Source organism: Meriones unguiculatus, chromosome 9, assembly GCF_030254825.1.
Source record: "Meriones unguiculatus strain TT.TT164.6M chromosome 9, Bangor_MerUng_6.1, whole genome shotgun sequence".
Taxonomy (NCBI): Eukaryota; Metazoa; Chordata; class Mammalia; order Rodentia; family Muridae; genus Meriones; species Meriones unguiculatus.
The window spans coordinates 62102250-62122986 of NC_083357.1; the positions used below are offsets into that span (position 1 = coordinate 62102250).

Sequence of the window (20737 nt, forward strand, 5' to 3'; positions counted from 1 at the left end):
TTATGCCTCAACCAGCAAGAAGTTATGAAATGTTCCAAGTATGGGGACACTGACAGACCCTCTGAAGAAACTGTATCACGAGTGAAGATTAAACCTAAGGACAGTCACTACCGCAATGCCAGAATGGCACCCTAACAGAATGAGGTATGGTAAGTAGGAAAGGATAAGCTTTGTTGAGGAGATAAAGGCTTCCTAGGTAAACCAAGAAACTGGGAGCATGCAAATGTGCAGGACTCTCAAAACTACAAGTAGTTAAATTAGGCCATGAATAGACATAACAGAAGAGGGTGATAAAAATGGACATGGGGGTTGTATTATAAGAATTTCCTGGGCTGACAGAACAGCTCAGAGGTGAAGATGTTTGCTGCCAAGGCTTATGACCTGAGTTTAATCCCTGCCACACACATGGTAGAAGGAAAATAAAAAACATATACCTCTCACCCCAACCCATACACTGTGACACTCATGTGCACACACACCCAAAAATTTAAGTCTAAGATGATTCAAGATTCAGAACATTCAACACTCAGAAATATTCTCATCTCAACAAAACCAACTTTGCAATTCTGTTCTATCATGTTACAAATTTGTCTGGCTCCCCCACCCCATGCCCTAAGTTTGCAAACAAAACATATATTGCTTGTAGTCCTAGAGGCTAAAGTGCAAAAGACAACATCCCATCATGGCATAACCGTGAGTTTCAGTAATGCCTGAACAACTGGCCTTAATAGTGTTATGCAGTGTAACTTAGTTTTTTAAAAATAAAGATTAATATTTTTTCTTATACATCCTACTAGCAAATACCTAAAGACTTAAATAATTAAATCCACACACCTTTACCATTAAGATTTCTACATAGAAGGACCTGTTTAAAAGTCTTTTAGTAGGAACAAAGACATCATTTATAAAAGCGTATTACTCCTAAAATACATACATGTTCAAGTACATACACATATCATAAAGGGTTGGCCGACATGAGGTAAAAGGATGAAATTTATACCTTTGGCTCTGAAGTTATTTTTTAATCAGATTAACGAGCAGGAACAACTCCTTAAGAACATTTGCTTCAGTGTGTACCATTGGTGCTAGAAGAGCTGCTGCAGCTCCAATGCCAGCATGTGACCACCAAAGTATGAAGACTGAGGCAGGTCCTGAGACGCCCAAAGGATAAGTTTGCAGCAGCATGCTAAAAAAGGTGGTGGTGGTGATGACTGCCACCATAGGGTAGAGTATAACAGCACGGCAAACGTAAATGTATTGGAAAGAACTTCTGGTTCCTCTAAGAACTTCAGGACTAAGGAAGAGCACACACCAACAGTGAGGACACGCCCACACCCACATTCAGAGCTCCATTTTTAAAATGTAATCTGGATAAAGAAGGACACATATACACCACATGTCAGGGGCGAGGTCTACATTGGGTGGAGAATGGGATGGATATAAAGGACAAAAGGAAGACAACGGGGACGCTCATCTTCTCAGGAGGGGTGTGAGGAAAGTTTCACATACAGAAAAGGGCATTCAAAAGACAGCTTTCAGTAGGGGATGGTGGTGCATATATGCCAGCACTTGGGAGGTGGCTGCAAAAGGATCAGAGGTTCAAGGTCATTATCAGCCAAGAGTGAGTTGGAGGCCAGCCTGGACTGCATGCCATCCTGTCTCGAGAAAAAAAAAAAAAAAAAAAACAAAAAGCAACAAACAACAACAACAAAACCAAAGCCCAAACAACAACAAATCCCCAAAACTAAAAAAAAAAAAAAAAAGAAGAAACAAAACAAAAACAAACGAAAAACCTCCCATAACTTGTTTTTTCCTCACAAATCACTTTTTACTAGTAAAATCCCAGATCTGGTTCAGAGGATTGTAAAGCTTTTAAAAATATGGACCAGAGAGCAGCTGATGTGCATGTGTCACAGGCTCTCCCACAGTCAAGGAAACAACATCCCCCTTTCAGTCATAACACAGGGAGTTATTATCATTACTACTACTATTACTAACGTTACAAAATTCACTAACTCAAGTTTTAAAAAATGTCACTGGAGCATGTCCCTGATATCAGAGGCACTGGTTTAAACTCCAGGTTTCTGTCACCATGCCCAAGCTGACAGAGCTGCAGCACGGAAATGTAAGTGACATTCTAACATCTGCACAGACGGCAGAGACGAGACACGATTCTAGAATAAAGGGCTCTCCGGCTCTTACCTGTTACCTGTGCAACAACTGCTTGGGAAATCCTCCGATTGGCAAGAAAGGCTTTGATTTCCTCTTTTATCACACTGCTGTCCCTCCTAACAAAAACAGAAGACAAGACCAACAATGTATGTTGAAGGTAGAAATCCTCATCTTTGCTAAAAGAAAGGTGAAGCAGAGAGGTGGAGAGAACACAGAAAGGAAGGACACAAAAATAAAAGGGAAACAGACTAAACTTGGGTGAAAATATGAAATTACAACAAACCAAGAAACACCAATACTCCAGTCCTGAAACATTACACCATCAGACAGACACCTCAGTGAATGCCACTGTGGATACAAGTCTCGTGTGGGAGGACCATTAATTGCATGCTGTGCATAATTCAAATTAGGATCAAGGCTGCCATATGTGGTATGTATGATCTCATTATTTGGGAATGAATAAATCGTACATAGAAGCCCTGGAAAAATGAAAAGCAACAGCAACGAAAATCAGCTGTAAATAGATTGTGGGTTTGCAGGTTAATGAAGGTACTGTAGATCTGACACTCATCTGAAAACCTTGGAAATGCTTCCAGGGCAGACTCCATTCTCACAACTGAAAATATTAACATTGTAACAAACACCCTTAGCAGCTTCCTCTCCCTCCATTCTGCATAAGAAAAAAATAAAAACAATGTGGGACAGTTTGAAATATTACAGTTTCATATTGAGTGTTTATTAATTTCCCATTACATATAATAAATATACAGAATAATTAATAATAAAAACAAATAGTATTCAGCCTTGGCATTATATACTCTCAGCCCATTACAAACTTTACTTATTTAAATTGTCAGCACACTTTCATAGACCAGACATCCATCAAACTGTAGTCCTTAAAGAAAACTATTTCTGTTCAAGATGAAAACTGACACAGAATTGTGGTAGCTTATTGTCTAAACAAGGTCAACAGATTAAGGGCCTCAGCTCAAGTCAACCTGACATCTGCTCTCCTATAAACCATGAACTAATAATCCTTCTCTGCTAGACCTTGGCAAACAAATTGAAAAAAAATACCATCCTTCCTTTTATTTTTACAAATACTGCAAACAACCCCCCAAACCATATACAATTATTACTTCAATATTAATTTTTTTTTTCATTTCTGAGACAGAGACTCACTCTTGTAGGTCACACTGGTCTGGAACTAGTTAGCCCAGGTGGGGCTCAAACTCAAGGCAATCCTTCCATCTCAGCTTCCTAAATGCTGAGATTACAAGTTTCCTGTTGGGTATCATCAAGAAAAGCCATGGCCATTTTTCTCTTTCTCATTATTCATCTTCTGTGACATGCTGGCCTTGAATTTACTGATTACCTAGTCTCAGCTTTCTGAGTGCTGGAATTACAGCTGTGTGCTGCTATGCCTGGTTTCCCTCTTGTATAGAGTATCTTTTTTATACCCTCAGTTCTACCTGTTGGCAAAGTGTAATTGCTAACTACTAGCTATTCACAGTATAACCATGATGAGCCTTGATTTGAGACAAGGGAATCATAAACCTTTAAAAACTGTTCTGAAAATAAACCACAAATTTCATGGGGCTCAAGTCCCACTTGTACATTGGAGAAGAAACAAGTATCCTATCAAAAATATAATACTAACTTGTGGTTTAATTTAGATCAGATCTTCCATCCCCTTCACTGGGAAGGGTTATACATACTCTGTTGAGGGAGGCCATGCTTCCCGTAGTGAGTACCATCTGTACATGCAGTGTACATGTGAGTCTGTGAGTCTCTGAGCCCAGAGTCCACAAGTTTGCTACCAGCTGGCCAGTGAGCTGTAGGGAACCCCTTAAGGCTGACTGCACATGCCACTACTGCTTGACTTTCTAATGTGGGTGCTGAAGGTGTGAACTTAGTTCCTCATTCCTATGCAGCAGGCACAGGACCACCTAGGCCATGTCCCTGCTGTGTGAGGAATTTAGGAAAAAGAGTAGAGATGGGATAGAGAGTATCCAGTATGAAGCTCTACAATATATCCCTGAGTTAGTGACTGGAAAGCCTAATCAAGTTTCCTAAAGGAAGAAAATAAAAAATTAGCTAACTAACATAACATTTTAAACTGATTTAGATTCTGATCTACATACTGACTATGTTTGAAATCTCTCAAAATGCCTGTCTCTGTACCAGTTATGAGCAAGAGACAACTTTAGCAGTATATATTTCAGATGACTTTTGTTCACAAACTAAATCATTTGCTTTCTGAGGTAACTATAAAATTAAGTTGAATTTTTTAATATGAAGTATTGCATTTCAACATACCAAATAATCTTGAAAAATGAAATTATATTTGAGAATAACTGGTCAGATTTAAAATGTGCTTTTTGTAGCAAAAATGAACAAATGATATTTTCTTAATTAATGATTTAAAATCAAATTTAAATCAACTTATTTTAAATCAAGTGCACCTAGAGCAGACACTAAATCATACAGAACAGATAACACTCTGTTATGTATGTAACCAGTTTGTGAATTACTCACTGCCTTGCAATATGACATTATAAAAGGACTATAGCAAGACAGGAAGAGTCCCCAATGTTTAGAAAGCAGCAACCTACTTACCACCTCAAAGAATACATTCTTATAACGATGCAGGTATCTAAAGCATCCACAGTAAGTTTTAAAACACATGTGTATACATACACATAGGCTCTTTACCAATTTACCATAGACACTTAAAAAAAAAACTGGGGTGGTTTTTTTTTTTGTTTTTTTTAAATGCTAAATGCTAAAGACTAAATGTCTGGCCAGCATCGAAAGACCTTTCTGGTCTCAATCTCTAGAGCATCTATTCCTTAAAAGACAAAAATATATGAGGGAAAGCCACTCAATAAAGTTGTGCTCTGGTTTCACCACTTAATGAAACAAGAACATTAACACTTTCTTTTCAAAGGCTTTCATTTTTATAATTAGTGTGCATTAACTATATAAAATCATGAGTCTCAGTATGGCATTTTCACACATGTATACAGTGCACTTTGCCCCATTCGTTTGGCTGCCATGAACCCCCACCATCCCTTCTCCACTCCCACTGGTGCCTTCTCTCTACCCTCCTCCAGGTCTCTTTCCTTTCCCCTTCTCTACTTCTGTCGGTCCTCTCCCTGTCCTCTTTTCCATTCCTGCTCGTGCCCCTTCCCACCCCAAATTTCAAAGGGTTTTAGGCAGGGAGGCAATTGGGGAATGAGGTACAAATAGAGAGGGGGGCTGGGAGGAGAGGGGGGAGAGGGCTACGACTGAGATGTAAAGCGGATAGCTTAACTAGAACAAACAAACCATAAGTCTGTCTCAGGGGAAAAAAAGAAGGCATGGATATAGCTCAGTGGCAGTATACTTGCTTAGCATGGACAAGGGCCTGGGTCCAATCTCTGGCATTGACAAAAAAGGCCTTTAAAATGTTCCTTCAAGCAATGAAGTAAAAAACAAAATGAGATAAATATATACACATACATGCATATAATCCGTGTTAAGTAATTTCTTTGAAGAAGAAAGTTCTGAAATTTCAAATGTACCATATAAACACAAGCTGCTATTTCTAGAAAGCAGTCAGACAGGACCCGAAGAAAAGAAGAATCAAATACTCAGCTCTAACTGTAAGACATCCATCAGTCTAAGCACACATCTTAAGACCAGGCACTTCAACAGACCGTGGATGGAGCGTTCCAAAGTCACTTTGGAGGAATACCCGTTTGGTTTGCCTATCGTCACTAGGAACTTGCCTTCACTGTCCATACCTAGACTACTGGGCTGGCTTACTTCTTTGTCTTCTTCAACCTCTCCTGTAACTGCCATTCTCGCTTGTGGAATCACCCATTTTTTAGTGCGAAACATTATTTACACAACTAGGACTCTCATCTTCTATTCCACATCCCTTCTCTTTGGTGAAACCTTGACATTTTGCCTAAAGAGAATGAGTCCCTTCTTCCACTTCCCCACAAAACCTCACATGCCTCCAGACTGTCTACTGCTCTACAATGAAAAACCTGATGCAGATAATTTATATAACAGCTTTAAATTGTTATTTTCAAGTATGTTTATGTTTTCCAAATCAGGATAGAAAGGCTATTTGTGGTGATTCAAAATGACACTGATTTGTTTTCTGGAAGAAGGCATGTTAAAGGGCTCACAATTTAAAATGATATGCTTTAAGATGACTCATACTCTCCAAGTTAACACATCCCGGCATTCTGAATGTTATATGGGAGCTAGCTCAAAGTCACCCCAAGATGAAGCCGAAACGGTGTATTTCACACTTGAAAGACACTCATGCCTTTCTCCGTCTGCACAATTTTAATAGAGACAATTATAAGGACAACTGTTCTGTGTGCAGAAGACAGAGGGACAGAGCACCACCACTTAGTGGCGTTGCTTTCTTACAGAGCATAAACATCCTGCCTGCACGTGAATGCGGGCTATGTGCCCCACCTGAGGCCTTTCAGACCAGAAGCCTTTCCAGAATCTCTTTTTTAAAATTGGGACTATTTTCATATTTATAATGAAGTATCTTAGGGCAGAACCCAATTATAAACACAAAATTCAATTATATATTACATAATCTATACAGAAAGACTAAATGTAACTTGGGACAGTATTTTAAATAACTCTGTGCCTATGAATTTCTCACTTGAAGTGTTGAGTTTTAAAACATCGTGGCTCAAGGATGCTTGACCTGTTTTAGTGTTAGGCCTATACATAACCAACTTGGAATGAATTTACAGAATTTAGTACAAAATACTAACAAAATACTGTATAGGTAGTGTAGAGAAACATAATATACAGCATTACTAATTCCAATAAGCCTCATTTACATTATCTTATAATACATACATGGTCAAAGGAAAACCTTGATATACCCTATTAGCAGACGCAGACAAGCATCCCTATACTAATAGGCCGCTTAAGATGTCCTAATATAAGATGAGTCTTCACTGTTGGCTTTCAGTCCTTCCTAAAGTGGCACATTCAATTACTTACGGAGGATTTTCACGCTATTTTGGCTTTCTTTTTCCTCTTTTTTGATTCCAATTCAACACTAGAAAATTTCTGGGTCTTTAACAAATGATAAAGGGTACACTTATAACCTGCAGAAGCTGCACATACACACACACACACACACACACGCACACACACACACACATCTCTATTATATACCTTCAAATTATATATTGGAATATAGACTAAAGCATTTCATACAGTGGAGCACCTGCAGGTTAGGGCTGTGGGCAAGTAGGAGGTAGATCTTACACAGCACAGGAGGCAGGAAGGCACTCAGATATCCATGCTTCCTACCAGAGTCCACCAATTCCAGCTGACTGTCATGTCACCAGTGGTGAGTAAGCAGCAAGGACAGTATATCATTAGACAGACACAGAATACTCAGGTAAAGCAACTATTTGAAAATTTCTCTAATATCTCACCAAATAAAAACCCACTGTTTAATAAGTGCCTTCTCATGTTGGAGAAGAAGAATGGCAAACTCAGTAAGGCCATTTATACTGTCTTGAAGAATTATATTAACTCCCTTTCCTAAAGCCTTATTTAATCTATAAGCATAAATAATTTCAGTGGTAAAATACACCATGATAACAAAGACATGGGATATAACTTAGGCTCAGCTGACCAATAGTCAAACTCTCTTGAGCAAATTATTTCCATGAGCCTTAGTTTTTCTGATCAACCATATAGCATGGCTGTCAGGATTGCTAATGTTATAAGAGCAGCCATTCAGCTAACTTCTCTTATGTCCTAAGAAGGGCTATTCTCTGCAAAGTTGATGAAGGTGAGGAGGGGCACACTTGACCAAAGCTGGAGTGGGAGAACACTAAAGTATCACGGGATACCAGAGGTCTAGAGGACCCTAGCTGACTAAATGTCACAGAACTGCTCTAAGCTAGACGCAGAGAAAGGAAGGAAGTGTCCTGATAACTACACAACAATGCTATTTTGCTATCTTCTCTACTCAGGATAATTAAAGTAAATTTCAATAAAAAAAATAATGTATTTACCCAAACGGTTCTTCTTTTTAAACTGGAAAATGATATATGCTAAGTTCTAAAAACTAGCTATAGCCAAGGATATGACTCGGTGGACAATAAAGCCCTGGGTTCAGTGTTCAGCACTAACAAAGTCACCAGCAACAGCAGAGCTTTGGGCACAGGTTTATAGCTGAGCATGGCCCTTTAGTCTCCTGGACTGCAAGTGCTAAAAGCTGGCTGACCCTGACTGTGGCTGAATGTGATGTTCTTCGTTACACCTACCCAAAATTCCATACGTGGCAATGCTACCCTGAAAACAAACTCACAAGAGTCATGTGTTTAAGGCTGTCTCTTCCCAGAGGTACCACAGGATGGATCTTCATACAGCACTGTGAAGTCATCATCATTCTGCCTTGATATCAGAAATCTTTAGGACCAGGTATAACTCAGTTATAACTTTTGGTTTCACTTCTGACAAGTCTATAATTCTGTTCACTATCAAGTATAATTTATCTTCAGGCTCTTACCTTTTTAAAAATTTAGATTATTTTATGTGAATGAGCATTTTGCTTGTACATATATATATATGCCACGTGCATGCTTGGTGCATTGGTGCATGCAGAGGTCAGAGGGGGGCTTCTGAATGTGAACCACCATGTGGGTGCTGGGAAACAAACTCAGGTTCTCTGCAAGGAGTGCCCTTGACCAGTCAGTCCATCTCTCCAGCCCAAGGCTGCCATTTTTATATAACAGCCTAACTCCACTAATAAACAAGGCTTTTGTCATTTCTGTTTGTAAAGGCCTGTAAAAACTCCCTCATTTCGACCATTCAGTACAGAATGTGAAGCCTTTGTAAATGAGTGTGGCATCCTAAGGTATTACTACATTTGTCAAAGTCTGCCTCATCTGTGTTGTTTTCCTTCAGATGTTTTCTAGAAAGGTCCATGCTCTGTAGGCCAAAAAGGCTTACAAGTTACCATGTTAGCTTTGAACTGACAAGCAATCTTCCTGACTCAGCCCTCCAAATGTTGGGATTACAGACATGTGACCACACCTAGCTTTTATTTTTAATCAAAGTAAAAACATGCCTGTTTTGATACCTTTTCATGGTTTCCTAACTTTAATTAACATGTGTATCTTTCAATTTTTATTTTAAAAATTAAAAATTACCATTTATTGACCATATGTATATATATCTGTGTATATGTGTGCAGGAGTACCTGTGCCGAAACATGCTTGTAGTTAGAGGACAACTTTGGAGAACTGTTCTTTCCTTCCACTGTGCAGGTTCCAGGGGTGGAACTCAAGCTCTCTGGCTTGGCAGCAAGCACCTTGATCCACTGAACCAGCTCACCAGCTCAAAACAGCATGACCTTACGAGTCTACTCAGCCAACATGCTGAGCCCACACCACGTGCGAAGGAAAATTCCTAGTTCTCAACACAGGATGGAAGAAAACAAACGTCTATCACCCTTAGAGTGAACTAGGTCTGGTACAAAGTCCTGCTTACCTTGTTTGAAAACAGGCTTTCTTTCTTTGTGTGAAAACTCTAAGTGAACACGCTTACTTAGTGACTGATGATGTACGAAGCGCATGTGGGCACTGCGCCTACTGCTAAAATTAAAACTTCAGCTGTTCAGGGCCAGGGTGGCATGCATCTGTATTTCTTACTGAAAATTACTTTTGGCCCAATAGTTGCTTAAATCGTTGCAATGACTGAAATGCTGCAAGGAAAAATGAAGAATGCATATGTTCTCTATCATGGTAATTTTACCATACCACTCAGAAAAAGCATTTACAATCAAACGTTGAAGATTGGATTAAATGAACTTCTGTCAGTCAGAAACTGTCGGCTAAAGCCATAAACAGAGAAAGCCCTTTCACTGTTCAAGAGACTAAAACTGTCTCATCACACAGCAAAACGCCTCAAGTAGAAAAGGAAAAAAATAAAACCTGAACTAAAATCACAAGTTGGAGTTTCACTTTCATTTCCAAAGAAGGGAGGAGAAGTCATTGTTGATATTGGTAAACGTCTGAAGTACAACCTGATTAGAAACAACCTTAACAAACACAGATGTTTGGGGGAATTCTGAACAGGCAAAGTGACTAACCTCATTAACTCCTCCACTTTGTCATCCACATCCAGGTCCTCTTCTGAGGCCTCAAAGCTGTATGACCTCTGCCCCATGCTGTTCGCATGGTAGCGAGATGGCGACATCTTTCCATTGGACGTAGACAATCGATCATTGTTCTCCCTCCCATTTTGATTGGTAGTGCAAGGCTGTGGGGAGGTATCGTAACTGTTGCTGGGTGAGGGGGACATTCCCGAATGCTGGGTCTGGGTGGAAGCTGTGGCTGTAGAGGAAGATGCTGGGACATTGTTGGTGCTGTTTCCATATGCACTTCCCCCGTAGCTGGACCTCCTTCCAAACTTATCGCTATGCTCTTGATCCAGACGGTCCAAAGTTTCTAATGCATGCAGAATTTCATGTTTGGTCATCCCAGTACGCCGAAGACGTTGGAGCAGATCTATCTGTTCTATGGTAAATCTGGGTTCATCTGTATAGTGAGACATGGTTTCCAGCAAACTGGGAAAGAAAGAAGGATAAGAATGAAGTGCTTTTATTATCAACTAAGAAAAAACATTTCATCATCAAGAATTTTCCTATCAATTCAAGCAGAAAAGGCTGGAGCTCTGCACTAGCTCTGTTCACTGAACATAAAATCGTAAGGGTCAGGGAGGTGGCTCAGTCAAGTGACATGTTTGTGGTGTAAGCAGGGGTGCCTAAGTTCAACCTCTTGCACCAATGCAAAGGCTGGGAACATCAGCACATGCCAGGAGTTCTAGCCCTGGGGAGGCAGAAACAAGACCAGTGAAGCTCATCATCAGTGGGTTCAGTGAGAGACCCTATCTCAAAAAGTAAGGTAGAGAGAATGCATTATGGCCTCCACATGTATTCATATACATATTAGTAACACAGAGATATGCCACACAGCAAAAAATAAAAGAAAAAAAAAACCGTTAGTCTGGATAGACTTTCTTTGTTGTGAAATGGATTGGTACAGATTCCAAGTTTAGCAGAAGTAGATCAGTTATAACATAAAATCCAACTTATAAAGGAATGAAATTTATATTTTTCAGTTTTGATAAGCAACCAAACTGTGGCAGCAAAATGTGAATTATGTCAAAACATCAATTCATCAAGTAAAGTACATATAGTGCATCAGGCCCAGACTATGTGATCACGTACAGGTTCTTTTTATTTTTTTCAATCTAGAAGTATATTGTTGCGTAATAGCATGTTAATGGGAAATGCCTTCCCAAATATCAGCAAAATTGATCAAGACCTCTTAGGATATTCAGTGACAAATGTTTTGCCTGACTGAGTCTGAGCGAATACTAGTAACTACTAACACCAATACATCAGTGGGGAATAAGCACATATGACAACGCATCAAGCACTGCTTCCAATTCTTAGCACTCGGGAGCTCCTCATCCCTGCAGCGTGCTCTCTGAATGCTTCCTTATATGGACAGGCAACTGGAGCTATTCATGTCTCAGAAAGTTGATTCTACATGCTTCCACCCTAACTTGCATAAGACACTGTAGAAACACTCCAGAAAATGTTTTCTTAGAGAGAAAATTAATATTTTGTTAGGACATTAGCCCAGTGCTTCTTAACCTATGGGTCATGACCCTTTTGAAGGTCAAACATCTGGATAAACAGATGTTTATGTTATGAATCATAACAGTAGCAAAATTATAATTATAAAGTAGCAACAAAAATAGTTTTATTATTGGGGTCACCACAACAGGAGGAACTGTATTAAAGGGTCACAGCATTAAGAAGGTTGAGGACCACTGCTCTAGCTATATCATAAAAATGCTCTCTTCTTGAATTACTTTTTTTTAAAAAAGGCTGACTTTTACAGAGATGTATGTATTTATCTTTATTATTCTGTATGTCTGAGTGTTACTCTGCATGTATGTATAGTCACCAAATACACACAGTACCAAAAGAGGGCACTGGACGTCCTGGAACTGGAGTTACAAACAGTTCTGTAAGATGGGGGCTGAGAACCCAACTTGGGTCTTCTGCAAACACAGAAGGTTCTCTTAACTGCTGGGCTAGCTCTGTAGCCCCCCAAATCTGACTTTGAATTCAGGACTTTTGAAAGTGGTAACTAAAGCTGGGCACGGTGGCCAATGCCTTTAATCCCAGCACTCAGGGAGGCAGAAGCAGGTGGATAGACATGAGTTTGAGGCCAGCCTGGTCTACAAAGTGTCTAGGACAGCCAAGGCTATACAGAGAAACCCTGTCTTGAAAAAAACAAAATGATAACTATCTCTATTTAAATTTGTATTTTCTAGTGACAAATATGATACGGAGTAGCCTTGCAATAAGCAATTACTAAGAGAAACAGAGGTCAAGAGATTTTTTTAATCCTTTAAAGACAAGTGTGTTCTAGGCCAGTCTCCTAACCCTGTTGGAGAGCTTACTATTTCTTCATCCATCTGCACTGTCGAAAATCCAACTGCGCAGTTACTTTTACTCAGGAACTGGGTGAGAATTTTATATGATATAACCTCACCTAATCCTCATAGCAATTCTCTGTGATAGGCCAATTTATTTTGTTTCGTTTTAATATTACATTATGAACCATTAAAGAAACTTAGAATACTTTTGTATCTTTCAATTTAGTGAAACCTGTCCTAAAGTAAAATTCAAGTACTCTTCAAAAGCAGTATGCATTCTTAGCCACTGAGCTTACCTCTTACCTCTCTGGCTGCTTTTTTTTTTTTTTTTTAAAGTAGTTGCCAAACCAAAGTAATTTATCCCTGAATTTACTGGCTTGGCAAATTTCAGCTTTTCCTCATAAATATTTTTTTCATCTTCATAATTACCTTCCTTTGGAAATAAAAGGCCTGTTTTAGTATCTTCAGTTCTCATCCAATCAAGGTACTTCACAAATTGTTCTTCCCTTAGATGTCTAAATTTATGGACTATTTTATCCATGTGCAGGAACGTTAACCATACTTTCCTAGCTAGGCGTGGTGGCACATGCCTTTAGTCCTGACACTCAGGGAAGCAGAGGCAGGTATATCTCTATGAGTTTTAGGTCTATAAAGTGAGTCCAGGACAGCCAGGGCTACACAGAGAAACCCTGTCTCAAAAAAAAAAAAAAAAAAAAAAAAAAGAACAAAAGAAACAAACCATATTTTCCTATCCTGTTCAGAGCAGACAGCATCCCTGTGCTATTCTTCAAGTCTCCCTCTTATGACACCACTATCTCTAAGCATAAAATGTCACAGTATCTGAAATAATTTATACCATTTAGGAATCATCAACAACTGAAAACCACTTTCATTCCAAAAATCATTAAGGGGGAAATAGGGCCCACCTGTGACTTTGATTGCCCAGAATACCTAGTCATTCCTAAGCACATGCTCTTAAGTCAGCTACTCATAGAAACCAACTCCTGATGGACAGACTGCATAGGAATCTAACCCTGGCTCTCTTCAAAATGTTCTACTTCACCTATGGAAAGGTGGACACCACACAGAACTGTGCTAAGTCACACAAAGACTTTCATCTGGTAAACTCACACGCTGAAGCAGGAGCTGGTGGGAGAAAAAAGCAGACAAGCTTAAAGTGCTGGGAAGAAGGGGAAAGCCTGTAGCATTCCTACTGTTGTCCTCATAATTCTTAAGCCCCTTACAGTCCTGCTCTTCTTTCCTTAGGTGGGGCAATCAGCTTCCCTTTACACTTCACTGTGTTTAAATCGATGTCTGTACTATGCACCAAGAGCAGGCCCTGCTGCTAAAGGAGCTAAAGCAGTGGTCATAGCTGCCAGGACCGAATGGTGACTTGGAGGAAAAGGAACAAGGGCATCCTCCTGGGCAGGATCACATCATGCACATGACACCAAAGACATAGTATGCCACCAAGAACACACACACAAACACACACACAAACACACACTACGTGAGTATTGAGAATACTGCACCAATGTGCATCAATAAACATGACAGGATATATTATACCAGTTTCCATTTGTACTTCTCATAATTTACCTGGTGTAAGTACAGCCATCGTAAAAGTACAGCAGCAGATGACCTATAAAGGTCATCTAGGACCAGCGATTCTTTTACGACAAAAGAAGATAATATGGAGGGGCTAAATTCCTTTTTTCATGGACAAAGATAACTCACAGGATAAGGGATAGTTTTTACTTTAAATCACTAATTTGAATGCAGGCTCTAGCTAGCAGTAATTGAAAATAATGTGAAAATTTTAACGCTCGAGTAACACAGACAAAGATTAAAATAGAAAAGAATAATTCAGTTCAGGACTTATGGCTCAATTCCGAAATTGATACTGTAACACCACAGTACATCTTGAGACATTAACAGCATTTTGCAATAATAATAGATAAGCCACAGGCCCAAGATATACCTTTCTAAATGATGTTCCAAAGATGGACAACGGAAGAGTCTAGCCAAAGCATTCAGAAATGACTAATTAGCATTGAAATCATGGTGGCAAAAAATGACATGAATTTTAAAGCATTAGCAGTTAAAACTTTTTTGGCAAACAAAGTTTTCTCCCAGATTATTTCTGCTGTTTTTATCTTGTCCAGAATGACTAGTCAGAACACATTTTGTCTTCCATATGTGGTCACTATGGGGTGAGTCAAAACAGTCCAGGCCCTTCTTACTGCACATTCCTTCCTTTCTTGATTACTATTACCAAAGGAGTGCCTCCTCAAAATAAGAAAATGACACGCAGTAAGAAGTAAGAAATAACGTCATACAGAGAACTGAGCTCATAGTAGGGTAACATTATTTTATAACTCAAATTATTAGGTTAACTGACTAATGCTTAAGAACAGTCTATGACTACAGACCATGGTGTAAATAACCTTATAATAAAAGATTTTGTGAAAAGTGTAATTACATTCCAATGTATCAAACACACTTTAGCATTTTTTTTTTTTTTTTAATTAGCACTGACTGAGTTCCATTTTGTGTGGTTTGGAGGAAAATCTGTTATGCAACTTTGAAATGATTTCAGATACTGCCATGAATGACAAATATGTCTGTAAGACACAGCAGAGCTCACCATGTCCATCACTATGAGGACGTAGCTCATGAAGCTTTTCCTTTTAGTCTTCAATGTAAAGTGCCTTGTTCAGTTTTGGCATTTCTGAGACAGAGTCTTGCTATATAGCTCAGGCTGGCTTCACACACTGCTTCTGCCTTCATGTCCTGAATGCTGAGATTACACGCCAGAGAATACTAAGCCTCATCAGACTCAAGTATATGAGAACAGACTCAACCCATCCACTTGAGAACTTTCCCTTTTTTCATTATACCTCCCCACACCCTATAGTAAGGTGCTGACTTAAAACGACTGGCTTTCAAAAAGTTTAAATAAACTCAAGAATTTGACAGACACTTTGAAAGCTTTGAAGCTTCACCTTCACAGCTTCACCTATCAATACCAGCACTGCCCTCCAGTATCAAGTGCTCAAACAAAACAAAGCAAAACAAATCCTTATTGCTGTTTTCATTTAGCAAGTCTTTACTATTTTGTTTTCTATTTTAATTGAATTATTTTTAAAATTGTGACAATATCATATGTATATACAATGCACCAACTACTGCATTCATGACTGTAACAGTCGCATCACATAAGATAGGAGTCCTCTCTACCATGTGGCTCTTACAGTCCTTCCACTCCCTCTATTCAATGTTCTGTGCCTTGGAAGGTGTGACATAAATGTTTTGTTTGGGGCCAAGCATTCAGCAGTCAATTAAGGTGATCTGTGTGTTCTCTTCATGACTTCACAGATATCTACAGTGAAGATCAAACTAAATTGTCACTCCTGTAAAGATATACCTAGGTCACACAGAAGCCAGTTCTACACTAACTCAATAACTAAGCTTAAAAAATTTAGGAACTCACTATATGGTTAAGATGTACCACAACTGTACATCAAGGACAAACCTCTCAGGTTTGTTCATGTTACTTACCCACTCCTCAAGATCTGTAAACCTTTCCAAGTGTGCTGACACAGGAGACTGAGGAAAGGGGGTTAGGAGTTTAGGGATATCCTTGGCCATGTAGCAAGTTTAAGGACAGTCTGGGCTACACAAGACCCTGTCTCAAAAAAACAAAACAGAACTGTGAACCTAAGTGGTAGTGTGGGGGAGTGTTCTTTGTGTGCCAATGAATTGTGTGATGTGTGAGTTTATATTTTGATCATTTCTTTATTTCCACTATCTATAAAAAACTCAATTGAAAACATCCAACTTTATAGACAGAGATAAAAATTTGATGTAAAAAAGCCAGATATGGTAGTACACACCTACAATTTGTACACTCAGGAGGATAAGGCAGAATGTTTGTGAGTTCAAGGCCAACCTGAGGTATAAAGCAAGTTCCAGGCTATGTTAGACACAGTGCAACTCCAACCACAAAAAAAAAAAGGCAGTGGCGTGGTGGCACACACCTTTAGCCCATGCACTTGGGAGGTGGGGGCAGGAGGATCTCTGTGAGTTCAAGGTCAGCCTGGTCTACAAAGTGAATCCAGGACAGCCAGAGCTTTGTTACACAGAGAACCCATCTCAAAAACCAACCTTCACCCCACCCCCACCCTACCCCCCCAAAAAAAAACAAACAATAACAACAACAACAACAACAAAAAACCAAAAACAACAACAACAACAAAAAAAACAGGGGTAAGGTTTAAAAGGAAAAAAAAAAGACAAAGCAGAAGGCAGGCAAGTGAGCAAGCAAGCAGTTGGGTGGAGAGGGCAAAGTTTCAAAGCTAAAGTGCCTTTCCTAGGGCACTGCAATGCAGCAGCCTCAGGCAACAGCTCCTGTCACCTGGCTCTCTTCCAGAGAGAGTTCACTAAAACACAGAAGCAATGTGTGTATATGGGTGGGGGGCTTTAAAGAAAAAACTAAATAATATATAAAGAACACCAATCTTAATGTCTACTTATTAGATTATAGAACTGTCAACCAAAACAGAAGAAATTTAAGTGAAACAGACTCTACCAAATTTTAGAAATTACTTAGGCTGAAGGCACTCTGCACTAGACACTAAAGATGCACTTAATGAGCTAATAGGCCCTTTATCTTCTCTAATTTCTGAAATTCCCGTAATACTTTTATTCTGAGGTCTATTTCATATAAACTAGTGGTTACAGTTCATATTCCAGCACAAGAACATTTTCAACACAACAACACCATCTCCATTTGTATCTCTCCAAAGAACAGCTAGCAAATACATTAGCTAATAGGCAAAACTACGTTACTGTTGGCGGTAGGGAGAAAGAAATGGCTTAGGTGTCCTTAGGAGTTTGCACACAAAAGAAGCACTAAGAGAACATGTTTTTTGTAGTCTATTTATCCCTAAAATTGCAACAAGAACTCTCTCCAACACTTAACCATCTACATGACAAGCTTCTAGACTGGTTAAAACAGTTAAAAATAATACGTATGGGCTAGAGAGGAGGCTCAGCAGTTAGAGCACCTGCAGTTCTTACAAAAGACCTGAGCTTGGTCCTGAGCACTAAACAAACAAACAAACAAACAAAAAAACAAAAAAACAGCTAACATCATTCTAGTTTTGGAGAAGCTGACACTCCTAGCTTCCTACAGTACCTGCACATACCAACACATGTACATAATAAAAATAATTTTTCAAAAAATAATATGAAAACTACGTTTAAATGAAAAAGATGTCAAAATACAAGGACAGTAAAAATGGTAAAAAAAAAAAAAAAAAAAAGAAAGCAAGAAAGAAAGAAAGAGAAAAGAGAACGAAAAAGCTCATAGGTATGAAACCTCACTGCTCAACACATAATTATACTTGTTTACTTCCATGTTAAAAAATGTACCATTTGAATAGTTTCCTAAAACTTTGATTTTGGGCTGGTGAGATGGCTCAATGGGAAAAGTGCTTGATGCTAAACATAATGACCTGACTATGACCCCACAAGAAAGAAATAGAGTACCACCTTCTACCAACCTGTTCTGACCTCCACACACAAGCTGAAGCAAATGAAGAACCATCCCCAACACATAAAGAAATAAATGCTATTTAAAAGAATTATCTGAATTCTAAAAGCATTTGCTGTCAAACCCAAGTCACAATCCTAGACATTTAGCATTATTAAAGTGCTGACAGGCTGAGAGTTGACAATCTGATACTTACACCACTGGAAAGGAGCTGAGCATACTTTACATGAGGTGGATCAATGGCCTTTGCAGAGAGAGCCAGGCTGTAGAATATTATTTACCATTCTGTAGAATAAAGACAGAAAATTGAGAAAGTTATGTAACTCAGCATTGAAAAAAAAGTTTAATTATACAACTTCAGAGTATTAAGAGTTAACATTAGGTAATCTTTCTTTTATCAAAATTATTTTGTAAGTTTGAAATGAAATATTGAATTGAAGCAAAACTTAAAAAAAAAAAAAGGAAAAATGACATTAATAGCTTTCCAAATGATTCCCTTGGGGAGGAGCAATTAAAAAATAACCAAATTTAACTTGTTATCAGGAACCACCCACAGAAGTGGATCTAAACTTGCAATCAGACCCACACACATTCAACAAACCCTTAACTGGAGATTAAGCCTTGGCCTTCATCCATGCGAGGGCAGTGCTCTACTGAGCTCCATCCACTCCGCACAGTTTCAGCTGTCTGGTCCATAATAGCAGGGCATTTATGAGGACTCTTGTAACAAAGCAAGGCCCAGCTTAGCTTAGCTGCTGGTGGGTCTGGGGTATACCGCTAAGTGTAGTACTTATCTTGCTGCTAGGTGGACTCAATTTCTCTGAGTCTCAACTGTCATAACCATAAGAACGTTTATAGGGCTGGGAGCAGTGGCACTTGCCTGTAATCCTAGAGGATTATAGAGGCAGGAGGAACTCTGTGAGTCTGAGGCCAGCCTGGTCTACAAGATGAGTCCAGGACAGCCAGCGATACTCCGAGAAACCCTGTCTGGAAAAAGCAAGCCCCTTACCCCTCCAAAAAAATGTTGCTTATTTTAAGTGGGGGTGGTGAAGCACTTAACATACAAGCACTAGTAGTAGTCAATACTACCAACTTAAAAGGGGGTTAGCATTCTTCTGATTAGATGACTAACTGCAGATCTAAGGTCATTGTGTAATTCAAATGCTGATTTCTGTACCCCACCCATATCTGGTGGCAAGCCTTGTTCTGAGAATATCCTGTCTCAATGTTGTGTAAACACAGCTCCCCAGTTGTCCACTAATATGACAAAAAAGCAGTTTACAGCCAATCACTGAGCAAGTGAAAGAATAGGGGTGGACTTCCTGCAAGCCAGGGGAGAAGAACATAGAGGAAGTAGGGGATTCAAGCCATGGGAGATGTCTAGGAGGGACTAGAAGAGAGAGCTCAACAAGGAAAACCACAAAGTGCAAGTGTCTCTGGAATATACGCTGAGAGGAAGCCAAGTTAGCTTAGAGGGTCAAAAAATAGGTTAATAACTGCTCAGTTCTTATGCTGCAAAGCTTGTTAAAATAATAGTCTCAATTATTGGTTTGATAGCCAGGTTAAGAGAGAAACTAAGGAAAATAAACAGTTTTATAAAATTAATTTTAATATTTTGGTCCTCATTTGAGTGCATGGGAAAATGTGTGTTCTGGCAAACAGTGGTTAACGATCGGAGACCCAAATTAATGGTACAAATGAATGGTGTTGAAATAGATGGATTGGTGGATACAGAAGCTGACATCAGTATGCTGACCCAAAAATCTTAGAATCCAGATTAGCCACTTCATAAGGTTTATACAGTTTATAGGAATTGGTAAATTACCTCAAAAGACAAAGTGTTCAATAATTCAATGTGTGGGTCCAGAAGGGCAAAGAGTCAAGCTGAGACCTCATGAGGCTCAACATGCACATAAAATTATGGGGAAGGAATCTTTTACAACAGTGGGGTACTCAAATTAATATTCTGTAATACCAGACACAGCAAATGAGGAAATCAGGGGTGATATGGTTCGTGCTCCTGGGGAAGGTATTGATACATGTGATGAAGAACAATTACAAGCTGTGTCCATTGTCCAAATACTGGACATCACAGGGATTAAGTTTCCAAATTTATAATAGGAGCCACTGCTTAAATGCTAACAGCCTTGCCTCTAAATGGGCAAGGTCTGTTATCAAAGACACCTACCCATTACTGTGTGACAAGAGCAATGGTCCATAACAAAAGAAAAATTACAAAACTTGTACAACTGTTATAAGAGCAGCTGGAGGCTCAACATATAAAAGATTCTACCAGCCCACAGAATGCCCCTGTGTTTGTTGTAGAAAAGAATTTTTTAAAAAATGGAGAATGATAACACATTTTTTAACTTAATTTAATTTTATGTGCATTGATGTGAGGGTGTCAGACTGCCTGGAAATGGAGTTATAGGAAGTTGTGAGTTGTCATGTGGTTGCTGGGAGTTGAACTTGGGTCCTTTGGAAGAGCAGAAAGTGCTCTTA

At 39.1% G+C, this 20737-nt stretch overlaps 1 protein-coding gene across 18 annotated transcripts in view; it reads right to left on the reverse strand.

The window, feature by feature from the left end:
• Positions 1-20737, reverse strand: part of Hmbox1 (homeobox containing 1) — a 131050-nt gene that overhangs the window by 68637 nt on the left and 41676 nt on the right. For all 18 annotated transcript variants that reach the window (XM_060391320.1, XM_021654357.2, XM_060391321.1 and 15 more), the window contains exons 2-4: positions 18432-18520; positions 10313-10789; positions 2203-2288 (exon numbers count right to left, since the gene is read on the reverse strand). In XM_060391320.1, the coding sequence (XP_060247303.1) occupies positions 2203-2288; positions 10313-10789; positions 18432-18454 (586 nt within the window). In that variant the 5' untranslated portion in view covers positions 18455-18520. The remainder of the gene's footprint in view (positions 1-2202; positions 2289-10312; positions 10790-18431; positions 18521-20737) is intronic.